The sequence below is a fragment of the Mesoplodon densirostris genome, chromosome 3 (genome assembly GCF_025265405.1).
Source record: "Mesoplodon densirostris isolate mMesDen1 chromosome 3, mMesDen1 primary haplotype, whole genome shotgun sequence".
Classification (NCBI taxonomy): domain Eukaryota; kingdom Metazoa; phylum Chordata; class Mammalia; order Artiodactyla; family Ziphiidae; genus Mesoplodon; species Mesoplodon densirostris.
In genome coordinates this window covers 173,645,098-173,658,526 of record NC_082663.1, presented here as the reverse complement: position 1 = coordinate 173,658,526, position 13,429 = coordinate 173,645,098, and the positions used below count along the sequence as shown (strand labels likewise).

The following is a 13,429-nucleotide window of genomic DNA, read 5'->3' as shown; positions in this document are numbered from 1 at the left end:
TTGGACTGTGAGGATTAAATGATAGTGCAGGTGACATGTTTGGCATGGAGCCTGGCACACCGCAAGTGCTCAGTAAATATTAACTTTTAACATCTACCCTGCAGACAGACAGACACAAAAATGTGAAACCTATATAGAGAGCTCATATGGAACTTTTAATATTTTATTTAAAAAATGAGATTGAGGCCCAGAGAGGCTAAGAGCTCTGTTCAAGGTCTCACAGTGATGAAATGGTGACAGTGTGGCTAGGACCCAAGTATCTTGTCCCCCTGTGCAGGGCTTCCGCCCTCACCCCTCCCCCTCCTCCCATCCATCCCACCTTACCATCAGCGGTCCTTACCCTCTGACGGGGCTCTGCGGTCGTGGACACCGTGACGGAGTTGCAGATGGTTAAGGCCAGGAAGAAGTCAGCAGTGGAGGAGGTGGTGGAGAGGGAAGGCTTGGCAGGTCTGCTGTCTGACAGGGTTTCCAGCCACTGGGCTGCATCTCGTACCTTGGTCAGGAGGTTTTTATCCGGAGTCACATCTTTTTCCTGGGAGAGAAAAGCCCAGGTCAGAGTCTTTCCTGAAGGGACTGGGGAGGAAAGCCCCTCCGGCAGATTCTTTCATGCCTGGGAAAGGCTGATACAGTCCCCCCCTGCGATCCTGCATCCAGCACGTCTCCCCCTCCCCTGAGCCTGGTCATTGTAGAGTGTGGTTTGGTTCCTCCCTTTCCCTCAACCCCACATGTCCATCAGTTATAGACTCTGGTAGTTCTTTCCCCACAGGGTTTCCCCACCATTTACCCCTCATTCCTGATGTTTCCAGCCAAGCGCAGACCCTCTAGCCCTCCAGCTTGGATTTCTGCATCAGCCTCTAAAGTGAAGTGGCTGCCTTTCACCTCTCTTCTTTCAAACCCTTCATATGTATCACCCATTCATCCTCCTAAAATACTATTTCCCTCAAGGTATTCTTGAGCGTGAAAAAATTCCAGGAGATCTTCATTGTAAACACGATCTATTCAGTCTGGCATCTAAATTCTTTCCCATTTGCATTTCCACTCTTGATTCCCACCACTCTGCACTGTGGACCCTCAGCTAGGCCAGGTGGTCTGTTTGCTGCCTCCTGGGGGTATATTCCCCTCCTCTGCCTCTGATCACACCCTGTTTGAAGTCCTCTCCTGTCTACCCAACTCCTACCTAGACATCAGTAACCATGAAAACTCCACGGGTCCATGAGATCTGATCCAGCCCACAGAGAGTTCTCTGTCTCTGAGCCGCAGGCTCCTGAATGCAGAATGTGCACAGGAGGCAGGGTAAGGTGAATGAGGGAAGCTGGCCAAGGTACAGATGAGGACACTATGGGATGGGGGGCTGTGAGACCTGGCAAATCCCACCCCACCTAAAAGGGGGCAACTGCTCTGCTACTAACATGCTCCAGGGCTGGTACATTTTGCCAAATCTCTGTATTTTTCAAGATAAAGTAGAGATGATGTGAGAACTGTTTTTTTTTTTTTTTTCTTTTCTTTTTTAAAAATACTGTGGGCTGGATCTGACTCATGGATTTCCAATTTTTCCACATCTTTGTAGAAGTTGCCACTTCTACCGTCCCTCTAGAATTCACTACATATTGACCTATATTTTAAATTCAATTTTCTTATGTCCATGTTTAATCTCTCTAGAGAAAAACCAAGAGCCTGAAAGACAGAGACTGCCTTTTCATGAAGTTGTATCTTCTGTAACCCCAAAGGTTGCTTTGTTTGAAGCAGAAGTTCAATAAACACTAGCTCTTCATAGATATGACAAAAGCCATTCCGCAAAAAGCCATTTCTATCAATGTTCAGAGTTCACAGGTTAATTAAAGTTTAGAAGAGAGTCAATGATTGGAAGCAATGAACTGAGGGAATCTTGACTGATTCGTGCAGAGTGAAGACTGAGGGCCAACATGCTAGCAAATTTTACAAACAAGAACCCACGTTGAGATGAAAAACATCCTGTGGGGAAAGAGTCCTCAGACTGTGTCTTCTCTGACTACCAACTGCAGTGACTCCAGAAGTCAGATTCTAACCTCCCTGGGACTGCTGGCACAGGCGAGAGCCACAGGGGAGGAAACCCAGACTGATGTGGAGGTGCTGGATGGCTGGAGGGATGAGAGTCAGGTTTTCCAACAGCACAGCTTGATCAGGTAAGTGGACTGCGGGTGGAGCTCACACTGTAAAGGGTTCTGACCTTCATTTGGAGAGCTTTCCCAGAGCTAACACCTACACTTCCAACTTGTTTATACCATCTTAAGAGGACAGTGTCCAGAAAAAAGCCTTTTTATTAAGAGGAAGAGTGCGAGTAAAACCACATCAAGTCTGCATTTCCTTTCCTTGCCCTGTAGTAAGTAATGGTGGGCCATCCATACCATACAGTGACCCTATTTTCAGAAAGCTTAGGAAGGAGCAGGAACCATCCATCCTCCCTGCCTTTGAGTACAGTTGTCATAGCAGGAGCTCACAGTGACGGAGCTAATCCTACCTTTCCAACAATGCCCGTTATGTGATCTCAATGGGTTCTCACAGTCCCAGGTTGAGATGAAACTAGCCCCAACTTAACGGAAACCCAGAGAGATGTCTGACTTGACCAGTGTCACCCAAGGAGTCATTGTAAAGCCAGAATTGATGTCAGACCCCTTGATTGCGAGCCTAGGGTCTTCCTTTCTGTGGTCGTGGTAAAGTAGCTATGTTCCCTTATTAATGCTCCCGTGCGTATTCCTCTAACCAGATTCCAGGGTCCATCCAGTTTACCAACATCACTCACGGGACTCTGAGCCAATTTCTGATAATAGTAACGACAGTTCCATTTCGTGGGGTGTTTCTTATGTTCCGGGTACATCCATTATCTCACTGCATCCCCACAGCACACTATCTACTGAGTACTATTACTCTCCCAGTTACCTCTGTACTTCAAACGAGGAAATTGCTGCCCAGGGAGATTAGGTGTCTTGCCCAAGGTCTCACAGCAAGTTGATTCAAGATAGTCCGACTCTAGAATTCATGTTATTTAACCTCCATGCCAGGCAAGATCTCCCATGAGAAGGAAGTGGACTTTGATACTTGCTGACAGTTGGCATCTTTAGCGTCTGGGATCCCAAATACAACTGACGGGCTTCTATATCTAATCCTTAGGGCTCAGCAGGGAGTCCATGAGATTATAAAGGGGATTATGGGGATCTTTCTCAGAAAGTAGATTTCATTTTTTTTTTTTTTTTGGGCAGGGGTACATGAATGGGATGCTTTTAACCCTTACCAAAGATACCCAGACTTGGGAACAAGCTTGGAGGTCATCAAGGCCAAATCCCCTATTTTCCTGATGCTAAAACTGAGTGCCAGGTAGGATAGTGAACTCCCCAAGATTGCACATTGAATCAGGGTCAGAACTAGGACAGTTTTCACACCACCTGACTCCGGCCTCTGACAGCACACCGCTTTGCTCCAAGCTATGCATTGTGTATTTCCAAACGGTGACACAGTTAAAATGATTTAACGGTTATGTATTGCATGTCCATTACTCTCTAGTCTCTAAGTGCCATGAGGGCAGAGACTGTGATGTGTCCCCGGTGCCTGGCAGCCTGTAGGCACTCACTCAAACCTTTGTTGCCTGACTCCTATCTAGGACACCATGCTACCTCACCACTGATTAACCCATGCGGGTTCTTTGTTAAAACTCTTATTTAGTATATTTCTACCCGATCATATAGCAATGCACAAAAAAAAAGTTCTGCAAAGGGCCTGCTTCTCTCTGGCATTGGCAGCAGGCCCAGCCTGCAGGTGTCAGCGGCAGATGTCAGGGAAGCTTTAGCCAGGCACGCAAACTTGTTTCTGCAGGGCAAGCTTTTTCGTGGTTCCCTTCATCCACAGCCCATTGGTTTGCTGTCCGGTTCATTAACATTTAGGAACTTGGCATGTAGGACGCTTTTAGAGAAAGCAGTGCCCCCAACCCCTTCCAGGCCCTTTGGCTAGTCTATTTCTCTGAAGGAAAAGAAATATACATTTGTGGGGCTACCAGTTGCTCAGATTAGAGCTTTGTGGCAGCTGGGCACCCAACTGGTTGGATTTCTTTCTATTGCAGAACACCTGAAGCTCAGATAAACCCTCTTTGGGGAAGGTGATCTCTGACCTCACACCACACCCTCAAGGATCCTCTCATTATCATCAGATTATATCTATTGACAACTTACAGCAAAGTCAGGGGCTTTGGTAAGTGCTTCCATGTACATCATGTAATCATTATAACAGCATCAAAATAGCTACTATCATTCTCCCATTTTATTTATGAGGCAAATGAGGCTCACTGAAGAGAAGTAACTTGGCTAAGCTTCCAAAATCAATTAAAAAGCTGGGTCTTGAATCCAGTTCTGCTGATGCCAAAACCCAAACCCTTAAGCACGATGCCAGCACTTCCCAAACTCTAACATATACACAAATCAGCTGGGTGTATTATTTAAATGCATATGCTGATGCAGCAGGTCTGGAGTGGGGTCTGAGCATCTGCATTTCTACAGGCTCCCAAGCGGTGCTCCTCCTGGGGGTCCGAGGACAAGAGTTTGAATAGCAAGGCTCTAGGCTATAGGGTTGCCCTATCACTCCCACCTCCTCTCTGACTGGGGAATGCTTTGCATTGAAGGCTGGGAGAAGAAGGCCAAGCTCCATTCCATTACTCTCCTCTCAGTTTTAGTGACGGCTCACTCATGGTCACATTGATGACTATCACTAATTGGGTGCAGTAGATTGTTGCTATGGGAACCCACAGAGCCAGCGGTGGAAATGAACAGGAACCCTGGTGCATATAGGCCTGGAAGCAAACTCTGTGGCTTGGTTCCTCCCACGCCTCCATCTCCTCCTTCACCTCTCTCCGACCTGTGCCTCTTATTCCAGCCATTCCTTGGAACCCCAAGTCTCCATTTGCTTGTGCAGAATGTCTCCCCTAAAACAACCTGCACTCTCCCCAATAGATGGTCTCTTCTCTTTGCTCTGGTTAACCTTTAAAATTTTGTCTCAAATTCAGCTCTGATGCTAACCCAGGAAGCCCCCTGATGCCTAGTTTGATGGAGGTGCACCTCTTCTGGGCGCCTATAGAACCTCTGCACCCATACACCCCAGCACTGAGAGCAGTGTCCTGTAGGCACTGGGGTTCTTGCCCCTTAACTGGGCTGTAAGTGCCTGAAATCAGGGACAATGCCCCATTAGACTTTACATCCCCAGTGTCTGTAACAGTACTTGCCATATTATTTAGTATTTGTTGACCGACCGACAATAAATGAAAGGCTATTCTAAAGACATGTAGACACTGAGAACACAAAGACTTGGGAGAAGGGGAGCAAGCAAACCCTTCTGTTTGCTTTGGTGAGTGTCTGACCTCGTACAACCATGTGAGAAGTATCGATCAACATTTAAAAAACGCACACCATCTCAATGTAGCAGTTATGCTCTAAGAATGCCATAGAAAAACTTATATACATGTATAAACATGTGGTGGCTCGACCATCCAACAAATTCTAACAGCCATTAAAAATGGGATAAGCGGCTCTCCATTGAATATCTGTCAGTTTGTTTACATATATGAAATATTCCCCAAGATTCATTAGGTTAAAAAAAAGTCCAAAGTCCAAAACAGTGTGTATGCTATGCTTCTGTTTGTGGGAAAGGATGTGTTTCTGTGTACACCCCACTTGCCTGCTTCTATATAGATACAGCACCTCTGGAAAAGACACAGGAATATACAAATAATGGTTGTCTCTGAGGTGGTGGGGAATCGAGGAGGGAGGGAGGCTTACTCTCTTCATTTGACTTTTGGTTCCTTTTGAATACTTAGCCACGTGGTTGTATTGCTATTGCGGAAACAAACTTTCCCAGTTGCTGGGAAGCTGAAGGCTGAAGTATTATTTAGGGCAGTCATGTTGTTGCCCTTGATGAGGTTGTGGCCTTGATGATATTGAGTTTGGTTCAAGAATGGGGAGAGCTCAATATTAGTAAATATTTGCTTAAATAGAAGCATGTGGATTATTGAGGTAAGCTTTTCCCCAATGGGACAGAAGCCCCAAGGAAAAAAACTCAGTGGCCTAATAGCAAGAAGAGAGTTTCCCATAGCATCCATTCATGATAAAAACCCTTACCAAAGTGGGTAGAGCGGGGTCATATCTCAGCATAATAAAATCTAATTATGACAGACCCACAGCCAACAAAATAATCAACAGAGAAAGTCTTCCTGCTAAAATCTGGAATGAGACAAGGACGCCCACTCTCACCTCTTCTATTCAACATAGTACTGGGAGTCCTAGCCACAGCAGTTAGACAAGAAAAATAAAAGATATCCAATCTGGAAGGGAAGAGGTAAAATTGTCATTATATACAGATGACATGATATTATACATAGAAAACCCTAAAGACTCCACACAAAAACTACTAAAACTGATAAATGATTTCAGCAAGGTAGCAGGATACAAGTTTAACATATAGAAATCTGTTGCATTTCTTTACATTAACAATGAAATATCAGAAAGATAGACTAAAAAAACAATTCCTTTTAAAACTGCATCAAAAAACCCCAAAACTACAACCAAACTTAGGAATAAACCTGACCAAGGAACTGAAAGACTTATCTGCTGAGAACTATTAAACAATGATAAAGGAAATTGAAGATCATACAAAGAAATGGAAAGATATTCCATGTTCTCGGATTTGAAGAACTAATATTGTTAAAATGACCAGACTACTCAAAATAATCTATAGATTTAATGTGATCCCTATCAAATTACCCATGACATTTTTCACAGAACTAGAACAAAGAATGCTAAAATTTGTATGGAGCCACGGAAGACCCAGAATTCCCAAAGCAATTCTGGGGAAAAACAGCAAAACTGGAGGCATAACCCTCCCAGACTTCAGACAATACTACAAAGCTACTGTAATCAAAACAACATGATAGGGCTTCCCTGGTGGCACAGTGGTTGAGAGTCCGCCTGCCGATGCAGGGGACACTGGTTCGTGCCCCGGTCTGGGAAGATCCCACATGCTGCGGAGCGGCTGGGCCCGTGAGCTGTGGCCACTGGGCCTGCGTGTCCGGAGCCTGTGCTCCGCAACGGGAGAGGCCACAACAGTGAGAGGCCCGCGTACAGCAAACAAACAACAACAACAACAGCAACAACATGATATTGGCACAATAACAGACATATGGATCAATGGAACAGTAGAGAGAGCCCAGAAATAAACCCACACACCTATGGCCAATTAATCTTTGACAAAGGAGGCAAGGATATACAATGGAGAAAAGACAGTCTCTTCAGCAAGTGGTGTTGGGAAAGCTGTAAATGTAAATGTAAATCAATGAAGTTAGAACACACCCCCAAACCATACACAAAAAAATAAACTCAAAATGCCTTAAAGACTTAAATATAAGACATGACAACATAAAATTCCTAGAAGAGAATATAGGCAAAACATTCTCTGACATAAATCGTACCAATGTTTTCTTAAGTCAGTCTCCCAAGACAAAAGAAATAAAAGCAAAAATAAACCAATGGGACCTAATCAAACTTATAAGCTTTTGCACAGCAAAGGAAACCATAAACAAAATGAAAAGACAACCTACAGACTGGGAAAAAATATTTGCAAATGATGTGACCAACAGGAGCTTAATTTCCAAAATATACAAACAGCTCATACAACTCAACAACAACAAAACAAAAAACCCAATCTAAAAATGGGCAGAAGACCCAAATAGACATTTCTCCAAAGAAGACATACAGATGGCCAATAGGCACATGAAAAGATGCTCAATATTGCTACTTATTAGAAAAATGCAAATCACAACTATAATGAGGTATCACATCACACTGGTCAGAATGGCCATCATCAAAAGTCTACAAATAACAAATGCTGGAGAGGGTGTGGAGAAAAGGGAACCCTCTTATACTGTTGGTGGGAATGTAAATTGGTGCAACCACTATGGAAAACAGTGTGGAGGCTCCTTAAAAAACTAAAAATAGAGTTGCCATATGATCCAGCAATCTCACTCCTGGGCATATATCCGGAGAAAACTCTAATTCAAAAAGATATATTCAGGGGCTTCCCTGGTGGCGCAGTGGTTGAGAGTCTGCCTGCCGATGCAGGGGACACCGGTTCGTGCCCCAGTCCAGGGGGATCGCACATGCTGCGGAGCGGCTGGGCCCGTGAGCCATGGCCGCTGAGCCTGCACATCCGGAGCCTGTGCTCCGCAACGGGAGAGGCCACAACAGTGAGAGGCCCGCGTACCGCAATAAAACCCCCAACAAACCAAAAAGATATATTCAGCCCAGTGTTCACAGTAGCACTATTTACAATAGTCAAGACATGGAAGTAACCTAAATGCCCATCAACAGATGAATGGATAAAGAAGGTGTGTGTGTGTGTGTGTGTGTGTGTGTGTGTGTGTGTGTGTGTGTGTGTGTTTAAGCCAGCCATTAAAAAGAATGAAATAATGCCATTTGCAGCAACATGGATGAACCTTGAGATTATCATACTAAGTGAAGTAAGTCTGACAGAGAAAGATAAATACCACATGATACCACTTATATGTGGATCTAAAATATGATACAAATGAACTTATTTATGAAACAGAAACAGACTCATGGACATAGAAGACAAACTTATGGTTACCAAAGGGAAAGGGGGTGGGTAGGAATAAGTTAGGAGTTTGGGATTAGCAGATAGAAACTACTATACGTAAAACAGATAAACAACAAGGTCCTACTGTATAGCACAGGGAACTGTATTCAATATCCTGTAATTAGCCATAATGGAAAAGTATATGAAAAAGAATATGTCTGTATCTATCTATCTATCTATCTATCTATCTATCTATCTGAATCACGTTGCTATACACCACAAACTAATACAACATTGTAAATCAACTATACTTCAATTAAAAAAAAAAAAGAAAAAAAGAAAGAAGTATCCCAGATCTTGTAAGACCCAGTTCTGTGAAAAGGGTCACCACAGCTGTATGCCTCCATTTGGGACCCTGGGAGCTAAGGGAAGCAAAGCTGAGACAGGCTTCATCCATTTCTTGCCCTGTGTGGTCACATCACTTACTAAAAGATTTTGCGTGCTTGACTAGTTAAATCAGGACTCTTACCTAACCTTGCTGTGGGAGTCTGTGCATGTTGGCTGTCCCTGTCAGCCCGGAGCAGACTATAAGTGTGGCACAAATATCTTCCCAAGAACGAAAGGAAGACCAAGTTTCAAGAAATGAGGCAGAGGGCCAGAGACATCGCCTCTACTTCCCTCCATTGCATTCTTTCTAGACAGGTGGGAGGGGTCGTGCCCTCAGAAGGGAGAGGTGGTGGGGTTTGGAACCTAAACGGCACTGATGCAAACTTTATGATTAGGAAAATAGTCTTTGGTCTGATGACACAAAAATATATTTCCAAGTGGCATGTCTAAGCAAAGACTCTCTACTCCAATCTTGGCTGCTTACAGACCAGGGGTGAAAAGGCATTTCATTTTCCCTCTGGCAGGACTATTAAATGCTGACTCAGAACTCACCACTTTCCTAAGAATATTACCCCACCCTAAAGCCACAGATTTTAGAGCAGCCAATTAGACAACAATAACAGATGCTTCCTTGATCTTTGTAGTAAAAGGAAAAAGCCAGCTTTTGTTGTAGTGGTTGTTATTGTTGATGCTCATTTTATTTTTGGTTCAGAGCAATAGGCTTCTTTGGAATGGGGTTGGGTGCTCCGCCATGACCTGGCATCCCTGGGGCTTCAGAGGCAAGTTCTGGCTGAGTTTACAAAGGAAAGGTAAAGCACTGGTTTTGCCAAGAGATTATTCAACAAGGTTGGCTGCCAGACGGGCGGGTGGAAGAGGAGGCAACACAGAAAGCCTGCCAAGGGGTGGGGGGGAGCGGGAGCCAGGAGCCAGGGCATCCCCCTGGGGCTGCCACGGACGTTCTCCATGGACTCACTCAAGGGTCTGCCACTCAGCCACAGAGAGTTTACAGGTTAGTGCCAGAGCCATTTAAGACAACATAAATCACTCCCTTTAGCCAATGCCTCCCAAGCTGTACAAGGCGCCTGTCTGAGCCAAATGAAGACTATTTTCCAGTGGGGTGATGGTATGCTTAGAGTGTTTCTCAATCTTGGTTGCTCACTGGAATCATCAGAAATAAAAACATGAATGCTCAGGCCCCACCCTAGACCGAATATCCCAGAATCTCAGGGGAGAGAGCTTGACATTGTGTTTTATGAAAACTCCCATTTCCCCTCCCTGTCATCAGTTATGTGAACGTTTGCCCAAGGCAGACATCTTTCCTTTAGAAAAGTCATTTAAAACTTCTATTAGCTATCCATCTGTCTAGAACACATGAGCTTTAAGAATTAAATCCTCAAAATCAACTCACGAGGCATAACAATAATCCCTTTTCAAGATGAGAACATCGAGGCTTCCAGCTCAGTGAGTTGACCAAAGTCACAGAGCTAATACACGGTGGAGCAAAGATGAGAACCTGGGACATTTGACCCCAAATGTGCTTAATTCATAGCTGGCAGCGACCTTGCAGGTCAGCACAAGCATCATGGTGTTTGACTTTTAGAACAGCCAGTCAGAGTTGTAAGCAACGTATTTTCAGGTGATGAAACAGGGATAGAGAGAGGTTTAACGTGTTGCATAAGGCCACCCAGCAAGCCTCAGCAGAGTTGAAACCAGAGCCTATGTTTCCTGACCCTTGGCCCAGTGCCCTCCCTAACAAATAGCCAGGATGCTATTGTCCCAATGACCCCAGATTTTCAGCCTGACTTGTAGAACAGCATATTTAGCAGCTCATAAAGAGAACACATCACCATCCTCTCCTGCTCAGGCAACAAGAGTTGGGTCTTACTCTATGTGTCAATTTCCTTATTGTTCCTAAATGCATTTAGTTAGAACTGGACTTGGAATGTGCCAGCCAGGCAGAACGATGACATCCAGGATCTGGAGACAGCTCATAAGTTAACATGTCCCTTTCACTGACCGTCAGCTAAGGGCCCCGAATAAAAGTTATACTGACTGACTCAGGGCTGCAATTTCTCTGGGCTGCTGAGATTTGTCAGGCTGGGCAATGAATCTGTGTATCCCAAATGAGATCTACACAGGAAAGCTTCCTTTTTTTCCCCCGTGTCCTGGGGGAGACATTCTCAGACACACGGGATGCTCATGGTATCTAGAACTGGAAGATGCCAAAAGACACCAGTAGTGCAAGACTTACTACCTGTGCCCAATGAGAATTCACTGAATTCATTGTCCAGATATTTAGGTAAAGAGCTGAGGGGAAGGGCATTCCATTCAGAAGGGACAATTAAATTAAAGAAGGAAAGACTTGACAACATGCATGTCTCGTTGTTACCTCATTTGGGAAAATCAGAAAGAAAAATAAAACCCAAAATCTTCCCAAAGGCATCAATGGATCATTCTTCTTGTAGGTTTATAAGCATCATATGTCTTACCACACTGTTACTGTTTTCTCCTTGCTACTATTGCATTTCTGTGCACGATAATAACATAAGAGAGCTAAACCTGTACTTACTTAAAGTTAGATAAACAACAACCCAGAACATACAGACTCACAGCATTTCTTGTCACAGTCAGAAAACAGAGTCCTGGGTAATGAATACTAGGTAGCAATGTGGAAAAGGCTCTTGATATCGTGTCAGATTAAAAAAACCCAGCAGCTATAACTTATGTGTACTATGACTGCAAAAATGTTAAAATATGTAGTTTGTGTGTGTGCATGTGTGTGTGTGTGTGTGTGTGTGTGTATTAGTGCGGGAAATAAAAGACTGGAAGGAAATTCACCAAAATGATCATTTTGAAAATCTAATGTTCTAATAATGGTACAATAGCACTTTCAGTCCCTCTGTATGTGTGTCTTGTTCAAGATACCTGGGGCTCCCTGAGGCCTTTTCTGTAAGTGCAGAAGACTCTGGATGATGTGTTCCCCAGAGGAAGAGCCTGGTGCAGAGGAAAGTGGGATGAGACAGGAGTCAGAGGCCCTGGTTCTGGCCTTGACTTTTTGGGCATGCTGTGTCACCTTGGGGAAAGAACTCAGTTTCTTCACCTGCTGCCTGGACGTCTAGTGGTAACTATCCCAATGGATCAAATGTGAGGGACCAGATGCAGAAAGCCCCACAGTTGCAAAGTTGAACATCCTAGGGGCCTGGCAGTTAGCCTAAGGGAGTGAGGTGGACTGAGGAAATTTGACAGAGATGTTCTTTGCATCATAACAATTTAAGACTCTTTATCACAATAAATACATTCTCCCATTTTTCTTGAAACCTAAGCCTTACAGGCTCATCTTTTGTTTTTCCACTTTATAGAAACATGGGCATGTCAGATATTTCTTTTTCCTCTTAACTGTATTTTGGAAAAAATGCATAATGAACATGCTGCTGGGCCTCAGCTCAGGGATGAGGATAAAGAGAGAGGGGGTGAGGGACAGTGATGAACTGAGGATGGCACGCCCAGGCTGAGGAGCACCGACTTCTTCATTCAAACCACTTATTGCCACAAGGAAATGCCGGCTTAGTGGGGACACTTTTTTCAATTCCATTTAGAAATCTCCCAATTTCTAAACATTGAACATTTGAAATTAACAAGACTCGTACATGCCCCAAAAAACCTGTGTAGATTACATACACGACCAAGAGCTGCCATTCTGAGAGCTCTTCAGGGTTTATACACCCTTTTCTCTTTCATACCCCAGAGCCCTCCCCCTTCTCTCCCGAGACAGGCCACTAGCAATTCAAAGAGGAAAAGGCAGGGACTTACTATGGAGCTGCTGAAGGCCACAGGGGGCTGTGAGATTTCACAGCGCCCCATGGACCTTTGTCGCAAGTGGCCCTGGATGCATGCCTGGGCACTCTGGCTCCTTCTCAGAGGCTGGGACCCTCCTTGGCCCCTTTTTGTTGCTGGTCCCTGGTCCCTTCGGGCTGGGAAGGACAAGCACTTGTATTGGGTCCACTCTTCACTGTCTGAGTCCAGCTCCTTTGGGGTCTCTAGTCGCTTAGCTGCAGGAAAGAAACTCCGTTATTGCGCCAGTCATACCTTGGCCAGACCATCGTTGCGGAGATGCCAGACTTTGGGGGTGGAGCTAAGAGTAGGCAGCTGGCTACCCTAGCTGGTGAAAGAGGGGTGCAACTAAGTTGCACAGGTTCAAATCCTGGCTCTCCTGCCTCCTAGCTATGTGACTTTGAGCTTCGCATAACCTGTGCCTCTCTTTCCTCAATTAGGGGTTATAAAAAAGTACCTAACTCACAGGGTTGTTTTGAAGACTTAATGATATAATGATATAAAAGTGATTAGCAGACCCTAAGGGCTGGTAGTGGTAGCTGTATTATTATTAAGAAGAGATTAGAAGCTCCATGTAAATGGTGACCACTGTGGCAAAGGGGATTGC

At 44.6% G+C, this 13,429-nt stretch overlaps 1 protein-coding gene across 1 annotated transcript in view; it reads right to left on the bottom strand.

The window, feature by feature from the left end:
* ATP10B (ATPase phospholipid transporting 10B (putative)) overlaps positions 1-13,429 on the bottom strand; it is a 128,526-nt gene that overhangs the window by 50,715 nt on the left and 64,382 nt on the right. The window contains exons 9-10 of the mRNA XM_060092608.1: positions 12,802-13,040; positions 341-532 (exon numbers count right to left, since the gene is read on the bottom strand). Of these exons, the coding sequence (XP_059948591.1) occupies positions 341-532; positions 12,802-13,040 (431 nt within the window). The remainder of the gene's footprint in view (positions 1-340; positions 533-12,801; positions 13,041-13,429) is intronic.